The following is a 16,263-nucleotide window of genomic DNA, read 5'->3' as shown; positions in this document are numbered from 1 at the left end:
TGTGTGTGTGTGTGTGTGTGTGTTCAGCATATGTGTGTGTGTGTGTGTGTGTGTTCAGCATGTGTATGTGTGTGTGTATGTGTGTGTGTGTTCAGTGTGTATGTATGTGTGTGTGTGTTCAGTGTGTATGTATGTGTGTGTGTGTTCAGTGTGTATGTATGTGTGTGTGTGTTCAGTGTGTATGTATGTGTGTGTGTGTTCAGTGTGTATGTATGTGTGTGTGTGTTCAGTGTGTATGTATGTGTTCAGTGTGTATGTATGTATGTGTTCAGTGTGTATGTATGTGTGTGTGTGTTCAGTGTGTATGTATGTATGTGTTCAGTGTGTATGTATGTGTGTGTGTGTTCAGTGTGTATGTATGTGTGTGTGTGTTCAGTGTGTTGTTGTTGTTGTTGGATGTCATTTCCTCTGTAGATTGTGGATTGTTTCCTGCTTAATAATGAATGGCCAGTTTTCGAAACATGAATCGAAATATGTTTCAAGGTAATGTCACGTTCACAAGTACAGTAAACTGCCTTTCTTGCTAGCTCTAAACCCAACAAGGCAGTAATCAATATCGATGTAGATCTAAAAATAACATAAAGTAGAACAAAAACACAAAGAAATAAAAAATAACAGGAGAAGTAAATTAACAGGGTGAGTTCAGTACCATGTTGACAATGTGCAGGAATACTGGAGTGATGGAGGTAGATATGTATAGGGGTAATCATACTATATACAGGGTCAGTTCCAGTACCATGTTGACAATGTGCAGGGATACTGGAGTGATGGAGGTAGATATGTATAGGGGTAATCATACTATATACAGGGTCAGTTCCAGTACCATGTTGACAATGTGCAGGAATACTGGAGTGATGGAGGTAGATATGTATAGGGGTAATCATACTATATACAGGGTCAGTTCAGTACCATGTTGACAATGTGCAGGGATACTGGAGTGATAGAGGTAGATATGTATAGGGGTAATCATACTATATACAGGGTGAGTTCAGTACCATGTTGACAATGTGCAGGGATACTGGAGTGATAGAGGTAGATATGTATAGGGGTAATCATACTATATACAGGGTGAGTTCAGTACCATGTTGACAATGTGCAGGGATACTGGAGTGATGGAGGTAGATATGTATAGGGGTAATCATACTATATACAGGGTCAGTTCAGTACCATGTTGACAATGTGCAGGGATACTGGAGTGATGGAGGTAGATATGTATAGGGGTAATCATACTATATACAGGGTGAGTTCAGTACCATGTTGACAATGTGCAGGGATACTGGAGTGATGGAGGTAGATATGTATAGGGGTAATCATACTATATACAGGGTGAGTTCAGTACCATGTTGACAATGTGCAGGAATACTGGAGTGATAGAGGTAGATATGTATAGGGGTAATCATACTATATACAGGGTCAGTTCAGTACCATGTTGACAATGTGCAGGAATACTGGAGTGATGGAGGTAGATATGTATAGGGGTAATCATACTATATACAGGGTCAGTTCAGTACCATGTTGACAATGTGCAGGGATACTGGAGTGATAGAGGTAGATATGTATAGGGGTAATCATACTATATACAGGGTCAGTTCAGTACCATGTTGACAATGTGCAGGGATACTGGAGTGATGGAGGTAGATATGTATAGGGGTAATCATACTATATACAGGGTGAGTTTAGTACCATGTTGACAATGTGCAGGAATACTGGAGTGATGGAGGTAGATATGTATAGGGGTAATCATACTATATACAGGGTCAGTTCAGTACCATGTTGACAATGTGCAGGGATACTGGAGTGATAGAGGTAGATATGTATAGGGGTAATCATACTATATACAGGGTGAGTTCAGTACCATGTTGACAATGTGCAGGGATACTGGAGTGATAGAGGTAGATATGTATAGGGGTAATCATACTATATACAGGGTGAGTTCAGTACCATGTTGACAATGTGCAGGGATACTGGAGTGATGGAGGTAGATATGTATAGGGGTAATCATACTATATACAGGGTCAGTTCAGTACCATGTTGACAATGTGCAGGGATACTGGAGTGATAGAGGTAGATATGTATAGGGGTAATCATACTATATACAGGGTCAGTTCAGTACCATGTTGACAATGTGCAGGGATACTGGAGTGATGGAGGTAGATATGTATAGGGGTAATCATACTATATACAGGATGAGTTCAGTACCATGTTGACAATGTGCAGGAATACTGGAGTGATGGAGGTAGATATGTATAGGGGTAATCATACTATATACAGGGTCAGTTCAGTACCATGTTGACAATGTGCAGGGATACTGGAGTGATAGAGGTAGATATGTATAGGGGTAATCATACTATATACAGGGTCAGTTCAGTACCATGTTGACAATGTGCAGGGATACTGGAGTGATGGAGGTAGATATGAATAGGGGTAATCATACTATATACAGGGTCAGTTCCAGTACCATGTTGACAATGTGCAGGGATACTGGAGTGATGGAGGTAGATATGTATAGGGGTAATCATACTATATACAGGGTGAGTTTAGTACCATGTTGACAATGTGCAGGAATACTGGAGTGATGGAGGTAGATATGTATAGGGGTAATCATACTATATACAGGGTCAGTTCAGTACCATGTTGACAATGTGCAGGAATACTGGAGTGATGGAGGTAGATATGTATAGGGGTAATCATACTATATACAGGGTCAGTTCAGTACCATGTTGACAATGTGCAGGGATACTGGAGTGATGGAGGTAGATATGTATAGGGGTAATCATACTATATACAGGGTCAGTTCAGTACCATGTTGACAATGTGCAGGGATACTGGAGTGATGGAGGTAGATATGTATAGGGGTAATCATACTATATACAGGATGAGTTCAGTACCATGTTGACAATGTGCAGGAATACTGGAGTGATGGAGGTAGATATGTATAGGGGTAATCATACTATATACAGGGTGAGTTCAGTACCATGTTGACAATGTGCAGGGATACTGGAGTGATGGAGGTAGATATGTATAGGGGTAATCATACTATATACAGGGTGAGTTTAGTACCATGTTGACAATGTGCAGGAATACTGGAGTGATGGAGGTAGATATGTATAGGGGTAATCATACTATATACAGGGTCAGTTCAGTACCATGTTGACAATGTGCAGGGATACTGGAGTGATAGAGGTAGATATGTATAGGGGTAATCATACTATATACAGGGTGAGTTCAGTACCATGTTGACAATGTGCAGGGATACTGGAGTGATAGAGGTAGATATGTATAGGGGTAATCATACTATATACAGGGTGAGTTCAGTACCATGTTGACAATGTGCAGGGATACTGGAGTGATGGAGGTAGATATGTATAGGGGTAATCATACTATATACAGGGTCAGTTCAGTACCATGTTGACAATGTGCAGGGATACTGGAGTGATAGAGGTAGATATGTATAGGGGTAATCATACTATATACAGGGTCAGTTCAGTACCATGTTGACAATGTGCAGGGATACTGGAGTGATGGAGGTAGATATGTATAGGGGTAATCATACTATATACAGGGTGAGTTTAGTACCATGTTGACAATGTGCAGGAATACTGGAGTGATGGAGGTAGATATGTATAGGGGTAATCATACTATATACAGGGTCAGTTCAGTACCATGTTGACAATGTGCAGGGATACTGGAGTGATGGAGGTAGATATGTATAGGGGTAATCATACTATATACAGGATGAGTTCAGTACCATGTTGACAATGTGCAGGAATACTGGAGTGATGGAGGTAGATATGTATAGGGGTAATCATACTATATACAGGGTCAGTTCAGTACCATGTTGACAATGTGCAGGGATACTGGAGTGATAGAGGTAGATATGTATAGGGGTAATCATACTATATACAGGGTCAGTTCAGTACCATGTTGACAATGTGCAGGGATACTGGAGTGATGGAGGTAGATATGAATAGGGGTAATCATACTATATACAGGGTCAGTTCCAGTACCATGTTGACAATGTGCAGGGATACTGGAGTGATGGAGGTAGATATGTATAGGGGTAATCATACTATATACAGGGTGAGTTTAGTACCATGTTGACAATGTGCAGGAATACTGGAGTGATGGAGGTAGATATGTATAGGGGTAATCATACTATATACAGGGTCAGTTCAGTACCATGTTGACAATGTGCAGGAATACTGGAGTGATGGAGGTAGATATGTATAGGGGTAATCATACTATATACAGGGTCAGTTCAGTACCATGTTGACAATGTGCAGGGATACTGGAGTGATGGAGGTAGATATGTATAGGGGTAATCATACTATATACAGGGTCAGTTCAGTACCATGTTGACAATGTGCAGGGATACTGGAGTGATGGAGGTAGATATGTATAGGGGTAATCATACTATATACAGGATGAGTTCAGTACCATGTTGACAATGTGCAGGAATACTGGAGTGATGGAGGTAGATATGTATAGGGGTAATCATACTATATACAGGGTGAGTTCAGTACCATGTTGACAATGTGCAGGGATACTGGAGTGATGGAGGTAGATATGTATAGGGGTAATCATACTATATACAGGGTGAGTTCAGTACCATGTTGACAATGTGCAGGGATACTGGAGTGATGGAGGTAGATATGTAAAGGGGTAATCATACTATATACAGGGTCAGTTCAGTACCATGTTGACAATGTGCAGGGATACTGGAGTGATGGAGGTAGATATGTATAGGGGTAATCATACTATATACAGGGTCAGTTCAGTACCATGTTGACAATGTGCAGGGATACTGGAGTGATGGAGGTAGATATGTATAGGGGTAATCATACTATATACAGGGTCAGTTCCAGTACCATGTTGACAATGTGCAGGAATACTGGAGTGATGGAGGTAGATATGTATAGGGGTAATCATACTATATACAGGGTCAGTTCAGTACCATGTTGACAATGTGCAGGGATACTGGAGTGATGGAGGTAGATAGAGTGAGCTCCAAAAGGATTGTATGATTGTGTGTGTGTGTGTGTGTCTCTCTCTCTGTACCTGATCTGTAACGGTCGTCCCTGGCCCCACCGCTGCGGTTTCTGCGCCCCCCAGAGGAAGACGAGGGGCCAGGGGCCTCAGGACTGGCAGGGCTACAGTCACGGCTGGGTTCACCACTGGTTGGGCCAGAGGACGCCTGCTGCTGGATGTCTGGGAGAGCCAGCACCACACCTGGACCGAGAGAGAGGATGGTCAGCACCTGGCTCTAACACACACAGACACACACACACACACACACAAAGGAGATGAAGGCTCCGAGGCGCAGACAGAACAAGCAGGAGGTGACCTTTCAGGTTCAAAGCATTCAAATGCCAGCTCTGACAACCAGAGCACATCGCCCGCGTTCCACACCGCCCGCGTTCCACACCGCCCGCGTTCCACACCGCCCGCGTTCCACACCGCCCGCGTTCCACACCGCCCGCGTTCCACACCGCCCGCGTTCCACACCGCCCGCGTTCCACACCGCCCGCGTTCCACACCGCCCGCGTTCCACACCGCCCGCGTTCCACACCGCCCGCGTTCCACATCGCCACCGAAACTTGGGATTTTCCTGGAGTTATTTTCCAGGTAATTAAGCAATCGTTTGATATGTAAAATACTAGAGCAGGGTTCCCCAGTAGACAGGATTTTATTTGGCCACACCACAAACTGACACACAGTGGACATGGACATCCTCCAGTGGCAGTCTGTTGGCTGACTCAGGGCTTTCCATGGACATCCTCCAGTGGCAGTCTGTTGGCTGACTCAGGGCTTTCCATGGACATCCTCCAGTGGCAGTCTGTTGGCTGACTCAGGGCTTTCCATGGACATCCTCCAGTGGCAGTCTGTTGGCCGACTCAGGGCTTTCCATGGACATCCTCCAGTGGCAGTCTGTTGGCCGACTCAGGGCTTTCCATGGACATCCTCCAGTGGCAGTCTGTTGGCTGACTAAGGGCTTTCCATGGACATCCTCCAGTGGCAGTCTGTTGGCTGACTCAGGGCTTTCCATGGGCACTGACTGAAACTGACCCGATTAGAGCAAGAGGGATAACAATGGTAGACTACACCCCAGCTAGTGACTAACTACCATACGTAGAAATTGGAAAAGGACAAAATAAGTTTGAAGTGAATAGTGTTCAAGGAACACTAGGCTAGTTGCATTTAATACATGTTTGAGTTAGTCATTGTAAATAAGAATTTGTTCTTAACGGACTTGCCTAGTTAAATAACGGTCAAAATCAAAAAATTATAAAAGTTAGAGTAATGATGATGCTGTTTCTTCATCCACCACCAGAGTGCAGCAGAGATCCATGAACGCTCCCATCGCCACTGGAACAGACCAAGGGAGGTCGAAAAGATTTGGGAAAACAATCACGTCCACTGTCACCTTAATGGAGGGGGGGGGGGGGGGGGGCAGTACAATTAGGCCTACACACTATTTGTGGAACAGTTTTGGTTTCTCTCTGCATTCTTTCCCATAAAAATGACTTTTAAGTCTTTATTGAAGACTCATCTCTTCAGTAGGTCCTATGATTGAGTGTAGTCTGGCCCAGGAGTGTGAAGGTGAACAGAAAGGCACTGGAGCAACGAGCTGCCCTTGCTGTCTCTGCCTGGCCGGTTCCCCTCTCTCCACTGGGATTCTCTGCCTCAAACCCTATTACAGGGGCTGAGTCACTGGCTTACTGGTGCTCTTCCATGCCGTCCTAAGAGGGGTGCGTCACTTGAGTGGGTTGAGTCACTGACGTGATCTTCCTGTCTGGGTTCCCCCCCCTACCTTGGGTTGTGCCGTGGGGAGATCTTTGTGGGCTATACTCGGCCTTGTCTCAGGATGGTAAGTTGGTGGTTGAAGATATCCCTCTAGTGGTGTGGGGGTTGTGCTTTGGGAAAGTGGGTGGGGTTATATCCTGCCTGTTTGGCCCTGTCCGGGGGTATCGTCGGACGGGGCCACAGTGTCTCCTGACCCCTCCGGTCTCATCCTCCAGTATTAATGCTGTACTAGTTTATGTGTCGGGGGGCTAGGGTCCGTCTGTTATATCTGGAGTATTTCTCCTGTCCTGTGTGAATTTAAGTATGCTCTCTCTAATTCTCTCCTTCTCGGAGGACCTGAGCCCTAGGACCATGCCTCAGGACTACCTGGCCTGATGACTCCTTGCTGTCCCCAGTCCACATGGCCGTGCTGCTGCTCCAGTTTCAACTGTTCTGCCTGCGGCTATGGAGCCCTGACCTGTTCACTGGACGTGCTACCTGTCCCAGACCTGCTGTTTTCAACTCTCTCTCTCTACCGCACCTGCTGTCTCTAACTTTGAATGTTCGGCTATGAAAAGCCAACTGACATTTACTCCTGAGGTGCTGACCTGTTGCACCCTTGACAACCACTGTGATTATTATTATTTGACCCTGCTGGTCATTTATGAACATTTGAACATCTTGGCCATGTTCTGTTATAATCTCCACGCGGCACAGCCAGAAGAGGACTGGCCCACCCCTCATAGCCTGGTTCCTCTCTAGGTTTCTTCCTAGGTTCTGGCCTTTCTAAGGAGTTTTTCCTAGCCACCGTGCTTCTACACTTGCATTGCTTGCTGTTTGGGGTTTTAGGCTGGGTTTCTGTACAGCACTTTGAGATATCAGCTGATGTAAGAAGGGATTTATAAATAAATGTGATTTGATTTAACTTGTTGGTGCAAAACTGACATAGTTGATGAGCTCGGTCATTGGCGTCAGTTAAATTGAAAAGGCATGTGTTGGAGTCTGGGGTTAGGCTGAAAACTCTATGCTTCTATGTCACCTGCCCCAGTAAGGAGACACATGGATTATAAATGTCAAGAGGAGTCAGAGTAGAAGAGGAGAATAAAGAGGGAATAGGAGAAGGAAGAGGAGAGAGAAGAAGAGAAGAAAGAGAAGTAGAGACAAGAAGAGAGAAGAAGGAAGAGGAGAAAGAAGAGGAGAAAGAAGAGGAGAAAGAAGAGGAGAAAGAAGAGGAGAAAGAAGAGGAGAAGAGGAAGGAAGTGAAAGATGAGAAGGAGAAGGAATAAGACGGAAAGTATAAGAGATAGATAAACTACAAACTGATGATCTAAGGGAGGAAGAGGAAGATGAAAGGAGGAAGAGGAGGAGGAAGAAATGTGTCTTACTGGTGATCTGCGGGAGGAAGAGGAAGATGAAAGGAGGAAGAGGGGGAGGAAGAAATGTGTCTTACTGGTGATCTGAAGGAGGAAGAGGAAGATGAAAGGATGAAGAGGAGGAGGAAGAAATGTGTCTTACTGGTGATCTGAGGGAGGAAGGGGCCCAGCAGCTTGGTTCGTTTCTTCTCATAGCCCTTCTGTGTGATGTCACCTAGCAGAGAAGAAGAGAAAAGAACACGATACACACACATTAGTCAGTCACCACACTGCCACCGCCATCAATCAACAAGACACACAGTCACCACACTAACATCAATCAACAAGACACACAGTCACCACACGAACACTACCATCAATCAACAAGACACACAGTCACCACACGAACACCGCCATCAATCAACAAGACACACAGTCACCACACTAACACTACCATCAATCAACAAGACACACAGTCACCACACTAACACTACCATCAATCAACAAGACACACAGTCACCACACGAACACTACCATCAATCAACAAGACACACAGTCACCACACTAACACTACCATCAATCAACAAGACACACAGTCACCACACTAACACTGCCATCAATCAACAAGACACACAGTCACCACACGAACACTACCATCAATCAACAAGACACACAGTCACCACACTACCATCAATCAACAAGACACACAGTCACCACACTAACACTACCATCAATCAACAAGACACACAGTCACCACACTAACACTACCATCAATCAACAAGACACACAGTCACCACACTAACACTACCATCAATCAACAAGACACACAGTCACCACACTACCACTACCATCAATCAACAAGACACACAGTCACCACACGAACACTACCATCAATCAACAAGACACAGTCACCACACTAACACTACCATCAATCAACAAGACACAGTCACCACACGAACACTACCATCAATCAACAAGACACACAGTCACCACACTAACATCAATCAACAAGACACACAGTCACCACACTAACACTACCATCAATCAACAAGACACACAGTCACCACACTGCCACCGCCATCAATCAACAAGACACACAGTCACCACACGAACACTACCATCAATCAACAAGACACAGTCACCACACTAACACTACCATCAATCAACAAGACACACAGTCACCACACTAACACTACCATCAATCAACAAGACACACAGTCACCACACGAACACTACCATCAATCAAGACACACAGTCACCACACTAACACCACCATCAATCAACAAGACACACAGTCACCACACTAACACTACCATCAATCAACAAGACACACAGTCACCACACTAACACTACCATCAATCAACAAGACACACAGTCACCACACTAACACTACCATCAATCAACAAGACACAGTCACCACACTACCACTACCATCAATCAACAAGACACACAGTCACCACACTACCACTACCATCAATCAACAAGACACACAGTCACCACACTAACACTACCATCAATCAACAAGACACACAGTCACCACACTAACACTACCATCAATCAACAAGACACACAGTCACCACACTAACACTACCATCAATCAACAAGACACACAGTCACCACACTAACACTACCATCAATCAACAAGACACACAGTCACCACACGAACACTACCATCAATCAACAAGACACACAGTCACCACACTACCACTACCATCAAATCAACAAGACACACAGTCACCACACTAACACTACCATCAATCAACAAGACACACAGTCACCACACTAACACTACCATCAATCAACAAGACACACAGTCACCACACTAACACTACCATCAATCAACAAGACACAGTCACCACACTAACACTACCATCAATCAACAAGACACACAGTCACCACACGAACACTACCATCAATCAACAAGACACAGTCACCACACTAACACTACCATCAATCAACAAGACACACAGTCACCACACTAACACTACCATCAATCAACAAGACACAGTCACCACACTAACACTACCATCAATCAACAAGACACACAGTCACCACACTAACACTACCATCAATCAACAAGACACAGTCACCACACTAACACTACCATCAATCAACAAGACACACAGTCACCACACTAACACTACCATCAATCAACAAGACACAGTCACCACACTAACACTACCATCAATCAACAAGACACACAGTCACCACACGAACACTACCATCAATCAACAAGACACACAGTCACCACACTAACACTACCATCAATCAACAAGACACACAGTCACCACACTAACACTACCATCAATCAACAAGACACAGTCACCACACTAACACTACCATCAATCAACAAGACACAGTCACCACACTAACACTACCATCAATCAACAAGACACAGTCACCACACGAACACTACCATCAATCAACAAGACACACAGTCACCACACGAACACTACCATCAATCAACAAGACACACAGTCACCACACTGCCATCAATCAACAAGACACACAGTCACCACACTAACACTACCATCAATCAACAAGACACACAGTCACCACACTAACACTACCATCAATCAACAAGACACACAGTCACCACACTAACACTACCATCAATCAACAAGACACACAGTCACCACACTAACACTGCCATCAATCAACAAGACACAGTCACCACACTACCACTACCATCAATCAACAAGACACACAGTCACCACACTAACACTACCATCAATCAACAAGACACACAGTCACCACACTAACATCAATCAACAAGACACACAGTCACCACACTAACACTGCCATCAATCAACAAGACACAGTCACCACACTAACATCAATCAACAAGACACACAGTCACCACACTAACACTACCATCAATCAACAAGACACACAGTCACCACACTACCATCAATCAACAAGACACACAGTCACCACACTAACACTACCATCAATCAACAAGACACACAGTCACCACACTAACATCAATCAACAAGACACACAGTCACCACACTAACACTACCATCAATCAACAAGACACACAGTCACCACACTAACACTACCATCAATCAACAAGACACACAGTCACCACACTAACACTACCATCAATCAACAAGACACACAGTCACCACACGAACACTACCATCAATCAACAAGACACAGTCACCACACTAACACTACCATCAATCAACAAGACACACAGTCACCACACGAACACTACCATCAATCAACAAGACACACAGTCACCACACTAACACTACCATCAATCAACAAGACACACAGTCACCACACTAACATCAATCAACAAGACACACAGTCACCACACTAACACTGCCATCAATCAACAAGACACACAGTCACCACACTACCACTACCATCAATCAACAAGACACAGTCACCACACTAACACCACCATCAATCAACAAGACACAGTCACCACACTAACACTACCATCAATCAACAAGACACACAGTCACCACACTAACACTACCATCAATCAACAAGACACACAGTCACCACACTAACACTACCATCAATCAACAAGACACACAGTCACCACACTAACATCAATCAACAAGACACAGTCACCACACCACCATCAATCAACAAGACACAGTCACCACACTAACACTACCATCAATCAACAAGACACACAGTCACCACACTAACACTACCATCAATCAACAAGACACACAGTCACCACACTAACATCAATCAACAAGACACAGTCACCACACCACCATCAATCAACAAGACACAGTCACCACACTAACACTACCATCAATCAACAAGACACACAGTCACCACACTAACACTACCATCAATCAACAAGACACACAGTCACCACACTAACACTACCATCAATCAACAAGACACAGTCACCACACTACCACTACCATCAATCAACAAGACACACAGTCACCACACTAACACTACCATCAATCAACAAGACACACAGTCACCACACTAACACTACCATCAATCAACAAGACACACAGTCACCACACTAACACTACCATCAATCAACAAGACACACAGTCACCACACTAACACTACCATCAATCAACAAGACACACAGTCACCACACGAACACTACCATCAATCAAGACACACAGTCACCACACGAACACTACCATCAATCAAGACACACAGTCACCACACTAACATCAATCAACAAGACACACAGTCACCACACTAACACTGCCATCAATCAAGACACAGGACCTCGAGACGACCTAGACAGAAGACCAACTCTAAAGTCTCTGTCTAGTCATCACACTTCCCCCCTGTATTGTTCCTGTTTCATTGACAGGGGTAGACATGAAATGAGGAGGGAGACAGAGGACATCGTGTATAGAAGTGTTGGGACTGGGAATCCGCCCCGCGTAGGGACTGGGAATCCGCCCCGCGTAGGGACTGGGAATCCGCCCCGCGTAGGGACTGGGAATCCGCCCCGCGTAGGGACTGGGAATCAGCCCCGCGTAGGGACTGGGAATCCGCCCCGCGTAGGGACTGGGAATCCGCCCCGCGTAGGGACTGGGAATCCGCCCCGTGTAGGGAGGGGACTGTATAGGTACCTAGAGCAGTGACTTTAAAAACTCAACCAAACTCAGACATCATAATACACTTCTGAAACCTTATGTCCTGTCAGCTTTGGGGGTTTGGCCTTGAACAACACTCCCACTACGGCACAGAGTAAATCCACACATTCCCTAAACTCCCCCAAAAACCACACACACATATCTCCTTGTGGGACCAGCGATAGCGTCACAGGGAGCGACAGGAGTGGGGTAAGTCGAAAGGCTTACACACATTGCACCGAACACCCCCCCCCCTCCACCCCACATGAGCACAAGTGGCCCTTCAAAGCCAACAAGTGCCTCCCCCCCCCCCCCTGTGTCAGGCAGCTCAGAGCCTTCCCCCCCGTGTCAGGCAGCTCAGAATAGAAGAAGATAAACATGTGATGAGAGAGACGTGTTGGTCAGGGAAGTGAGAGAGAGAACATAACACAGTGTTTCAAATAACAATGGAAAGAGAGAGGGACAGGATAGAGGGGGGAGGAGGAGAGGGACAGGATAGAGGGGGGAGGAGGAGAGGGACAGGATAGAGGGGGGAGGAGGAGAGGGACAGGATAGAGGGGGGAGGAGGAGAGGGACAGGATAGAGGGGGGAGGAGGAGAGGGACAGGATAGAGGGGGGAGGAGGAGAGGGACAGGATAGAGGGGGGAGGAGGAGAGGGACAGGATAGAGGGGGGAGGAGGAGAGGGACAGGATAGAGGGGGGAGGAGGAGAGGGACAGGATAGAGTGGAGAGGAGGAGAGGGACAGGATAGAGTGGAGAGGAGGAGAGGGACAGGATAGAGTGGAGAGGAGGAGAGGGACAGGATAGAGGGGAGAGGAGGAGAGGGACAGGATAGAGGGGGGAGGAGGAGAGGGACAGGATAGAGGGGAGAGGAGGAGAGGGACAGGATAGAGGGGGGAGGAGGAGAGGGACAGGATAGAGGGGGGAGGAGGAGAGGGACAGGATAGAGGGGGGAGGAGGAGAGGGACAGGATAGAGGGGGGAGGAGGAGAGGGACAGGATAGAGGGGGGAGGAGGAGAGGGACAGGATAGAGGGGGGAGGAGGAGAGGGACAGGATAGAGGGGGGAGGAGGAGAGGGACAGGATAGAGGGGGGAGGAGGAGAGGGACAGGATAGAGGGGGGAGGAGGAGAGGGACAGGATAGAGGGGGGAGGAGGAGAGGGACAGGATAGAGGGGGGAGGAGGAGAGGGACAGGATAGAGGGGGGAGGAGGAGAGGGACAGGATAGAGGGGGGAGGAGGAGAGGGACAGGATAGAGGGGGGAGGAGGAGAGGGACAGGATAGAGGGGGGAGGAGGAGAGGGACAGGATAGAGGGGGGAGGAGGAGAGGGACAGGATAGAGGGGGGAGGAGGAGAGGGACAGGATAGAGGGGGGAGGAGGAGAGGGACAGGATAGAGGGGGGAGGAGGAGAGGGACAGGATAGAGGGGGGAGGAGGAGAGGGACAGGATAGAGGGGGGAGGAGGAGAGGGACAGGATAGAGGGGGGAGGAGGAGAGGGACAGGATAGAGGGGGGAGGAGGAGAGGGACAGGATAGAGGGGAGAGGAGGAGAGGGACAGGATAGAGGGGGGAGGAGGAGAGGGACAGGATAGAGGGGAGAGGAGGAGAGGGACAGGATAGAGGGGAGAGGGAGGAGGAGGAGAGGGACAGGATAGAGGGGGGAGCAGGAGAGGGACAGGATAGAGGGGGGAGGAGGAGAGGGACAGGATAGAGGGGGGAGGAGGAGAGGGACAGGATAGAGGGGGGAGGAGGAGAGGGACAGGATAGAGGGGGGAGGAGGAGAGGGACAGGATAGAGGGGGGAGGAGGAGAGGGACAGGATAGAGGGGGGAGGAGGAGAGGGACAGGATAGAGGGGGGAGGAGGAGAGGGACAGGATAGATGGGGGAGGAGGAGAGGGACAGGATAGAGGGGGGAGGAGGAGAGGGACAGGATAGAGGGGGGAGGAGGAGAGGGACAGGATAGAGGGGGGAGGAGGAGAGGGACAGGATAGAGGGGGGAGGAGGAGAGGGACAGGATAGAGGGGGGAGGAGGAGAGGGACAGGATAGAGGGGGGAGGAGGAGAGGGACAGGATAGAGGGGGGAGGAGGAGAGGGACAGGATAGAGGGGGGAGGAGGAGAGGGACAGGATAGAGGGGGGAGGAGGAGAGGGACAGGATAGAGGGGGGAGGAGGAGAGGGACAGGATAGAGGGGGGAGGAGGAGAGGGACAGGATAGAGGGGGGAGGAGGAGAGGGACAGGATAGAGGGGGGAGGAGGAGAGGGACAGGATAGAGGGGGGAGGAGGAGAGGGACAGGATAGAGGGGGGAGGAGGAGAGGGACAGGATAGAGGGGGGAGGAGGAGAGGGACAGGATAGAGGGGAGAGGAGGAGAGGGACAGGATAGAGGGGGGAGGAGGAGAGGGACAGGATAGAGGGGAGAGGAGGAGAGGGACAGGATAGAGGGGGGAGGAGGAGAGGGACAGGATAGAGGGGAGAGGAGGAGAGGGACAGGATAGAGGGGAGAGGGAGGAGGAGGAGAGGGACAGGATAGAGGGGGGAGCAGGAGAGGGACAGGATAGAGGGGGGAGGAGGAGAGGGACAGGATAGAGGGGGGAGGAGGAGAGGGACAGGATAGAGGGGGGAGGAGGAGAGGGACAGGATAGAGGGGGGAGGAGGAGAGGGACAGGATAGAGGGGGGAGGAGGAGAGGGACAGGATAGAGGGGGGAGGAGGAGAGGGACAGGATAGAGGGGGGAGGAGGAGAGGGACAGGATAGAGGGGGGAGGAGGAGAGGGACAGGATAGAGGGGGGAGGATGAGAGGGACAGGATAGAGGGGGGAGGAGGAGAGGGACAGGATAGAGGGGAGAGGGAGGAGGAGGAGAGGGACAGCATAGAGGGGGGAGCAGGAGAGGGACAGGATAGAGGGGGGAGCAGGAGAGGGACAGGATAGAGGGGGGAGGAGGAGAGGGGGGGAGGAGTAGAGGGACAGGATAGAGGGGGGAGGAGGAGAGGGACAGGATAGAGGGGGGAGGAGGAGAGGGACAGGATAGAGGGGGGAGGAGGAGAGGGACAGGATAGAGGGGAGAGGGAGGAGAGAGGATAGAGGGGAGAGGGAGGAGAGGGGGGGAGGAGGAGAGGGACAGGATAGAGGGGGGAGGAGGAGAGGGACAGGATAGAGGGGGGAGGAGGAGAGGGACAGGATAGAGGGGGGAGGAGGAGAGGGACAGGATAGAGGGGGGAGGAGGAGAGGGACAGGATAGAGGGGGGAGGAGGAGAGGGACAGGATAGAGGGGGGAGGAGGAGAGGGACAGGATAGAGGGGGGAGGAGGAGAGGGACAGGATAGAGGGGGGAGGAGGAGAGGGACAGGATAGAGGGGGGAGGAGGAGAGGGACAGGATAGAGGGGGGAGGAGGAGAGGGACAGGATAGAGGGGGGAGGAGGAGAGGGACAGGATAGAGGGGAGAGGGAGGAGGAGGAGAGGGACAGGATAGAGGGGGAGGAGGAGAGGGACAGGATAGAGGGGGAGGAGGAGAGGGACAGGATAGAGGGGGGAGCAGGAGAGGGACAGGA

The 16,263-nt window shown here is 48.5% G+C and overlaps 1 protein-coding gene across 1 annotated transcript in view; it reads right to left on the bottom strand.

The window, feature by feature from the left end:
* LOC129829619 (disco-interacting protein 2 homolog B-A-like) overlaps positions 1-16,263 on the bottom strand; it is a 151,651-nt gene that overhangs the window by 83,920 nt on the left and 51,468 nt on the right. Inside the window, exons 2-3 of the mRNA XM_055891417.1 lie at positions 8,299-8,370; positions 5,059-5,229 (exon numbers count right to left, since the gene is read on the bottom strand). Coding sequence (XP_055747392.1) covers positions 5,059-5,229; positions 8,299-8,370 — 243 coding nt within the window. The remainder of the gene's footprint in view (positions 1-5,058; positions 5,230-8,298; positions 8,371-16,263) is intronic.

This window comes from Salvelinus fontinalis, chromosome 31 (assembly GCF_029448725.1).
Source record: "Salvelinus fontinalis isolate EN_2023a chromosome 31, ASM2944872v1, whole genome shotgun sequence".
NCBI lineage: Eukaryota > Metazoa > Chordata > Actinopteri > Salmoniformes > Salmonidae > Salvelinus > Salvelinus fontinalis.
This window is presented reverse-complemented; position numbering and strand designations above follow the sequence as displayed.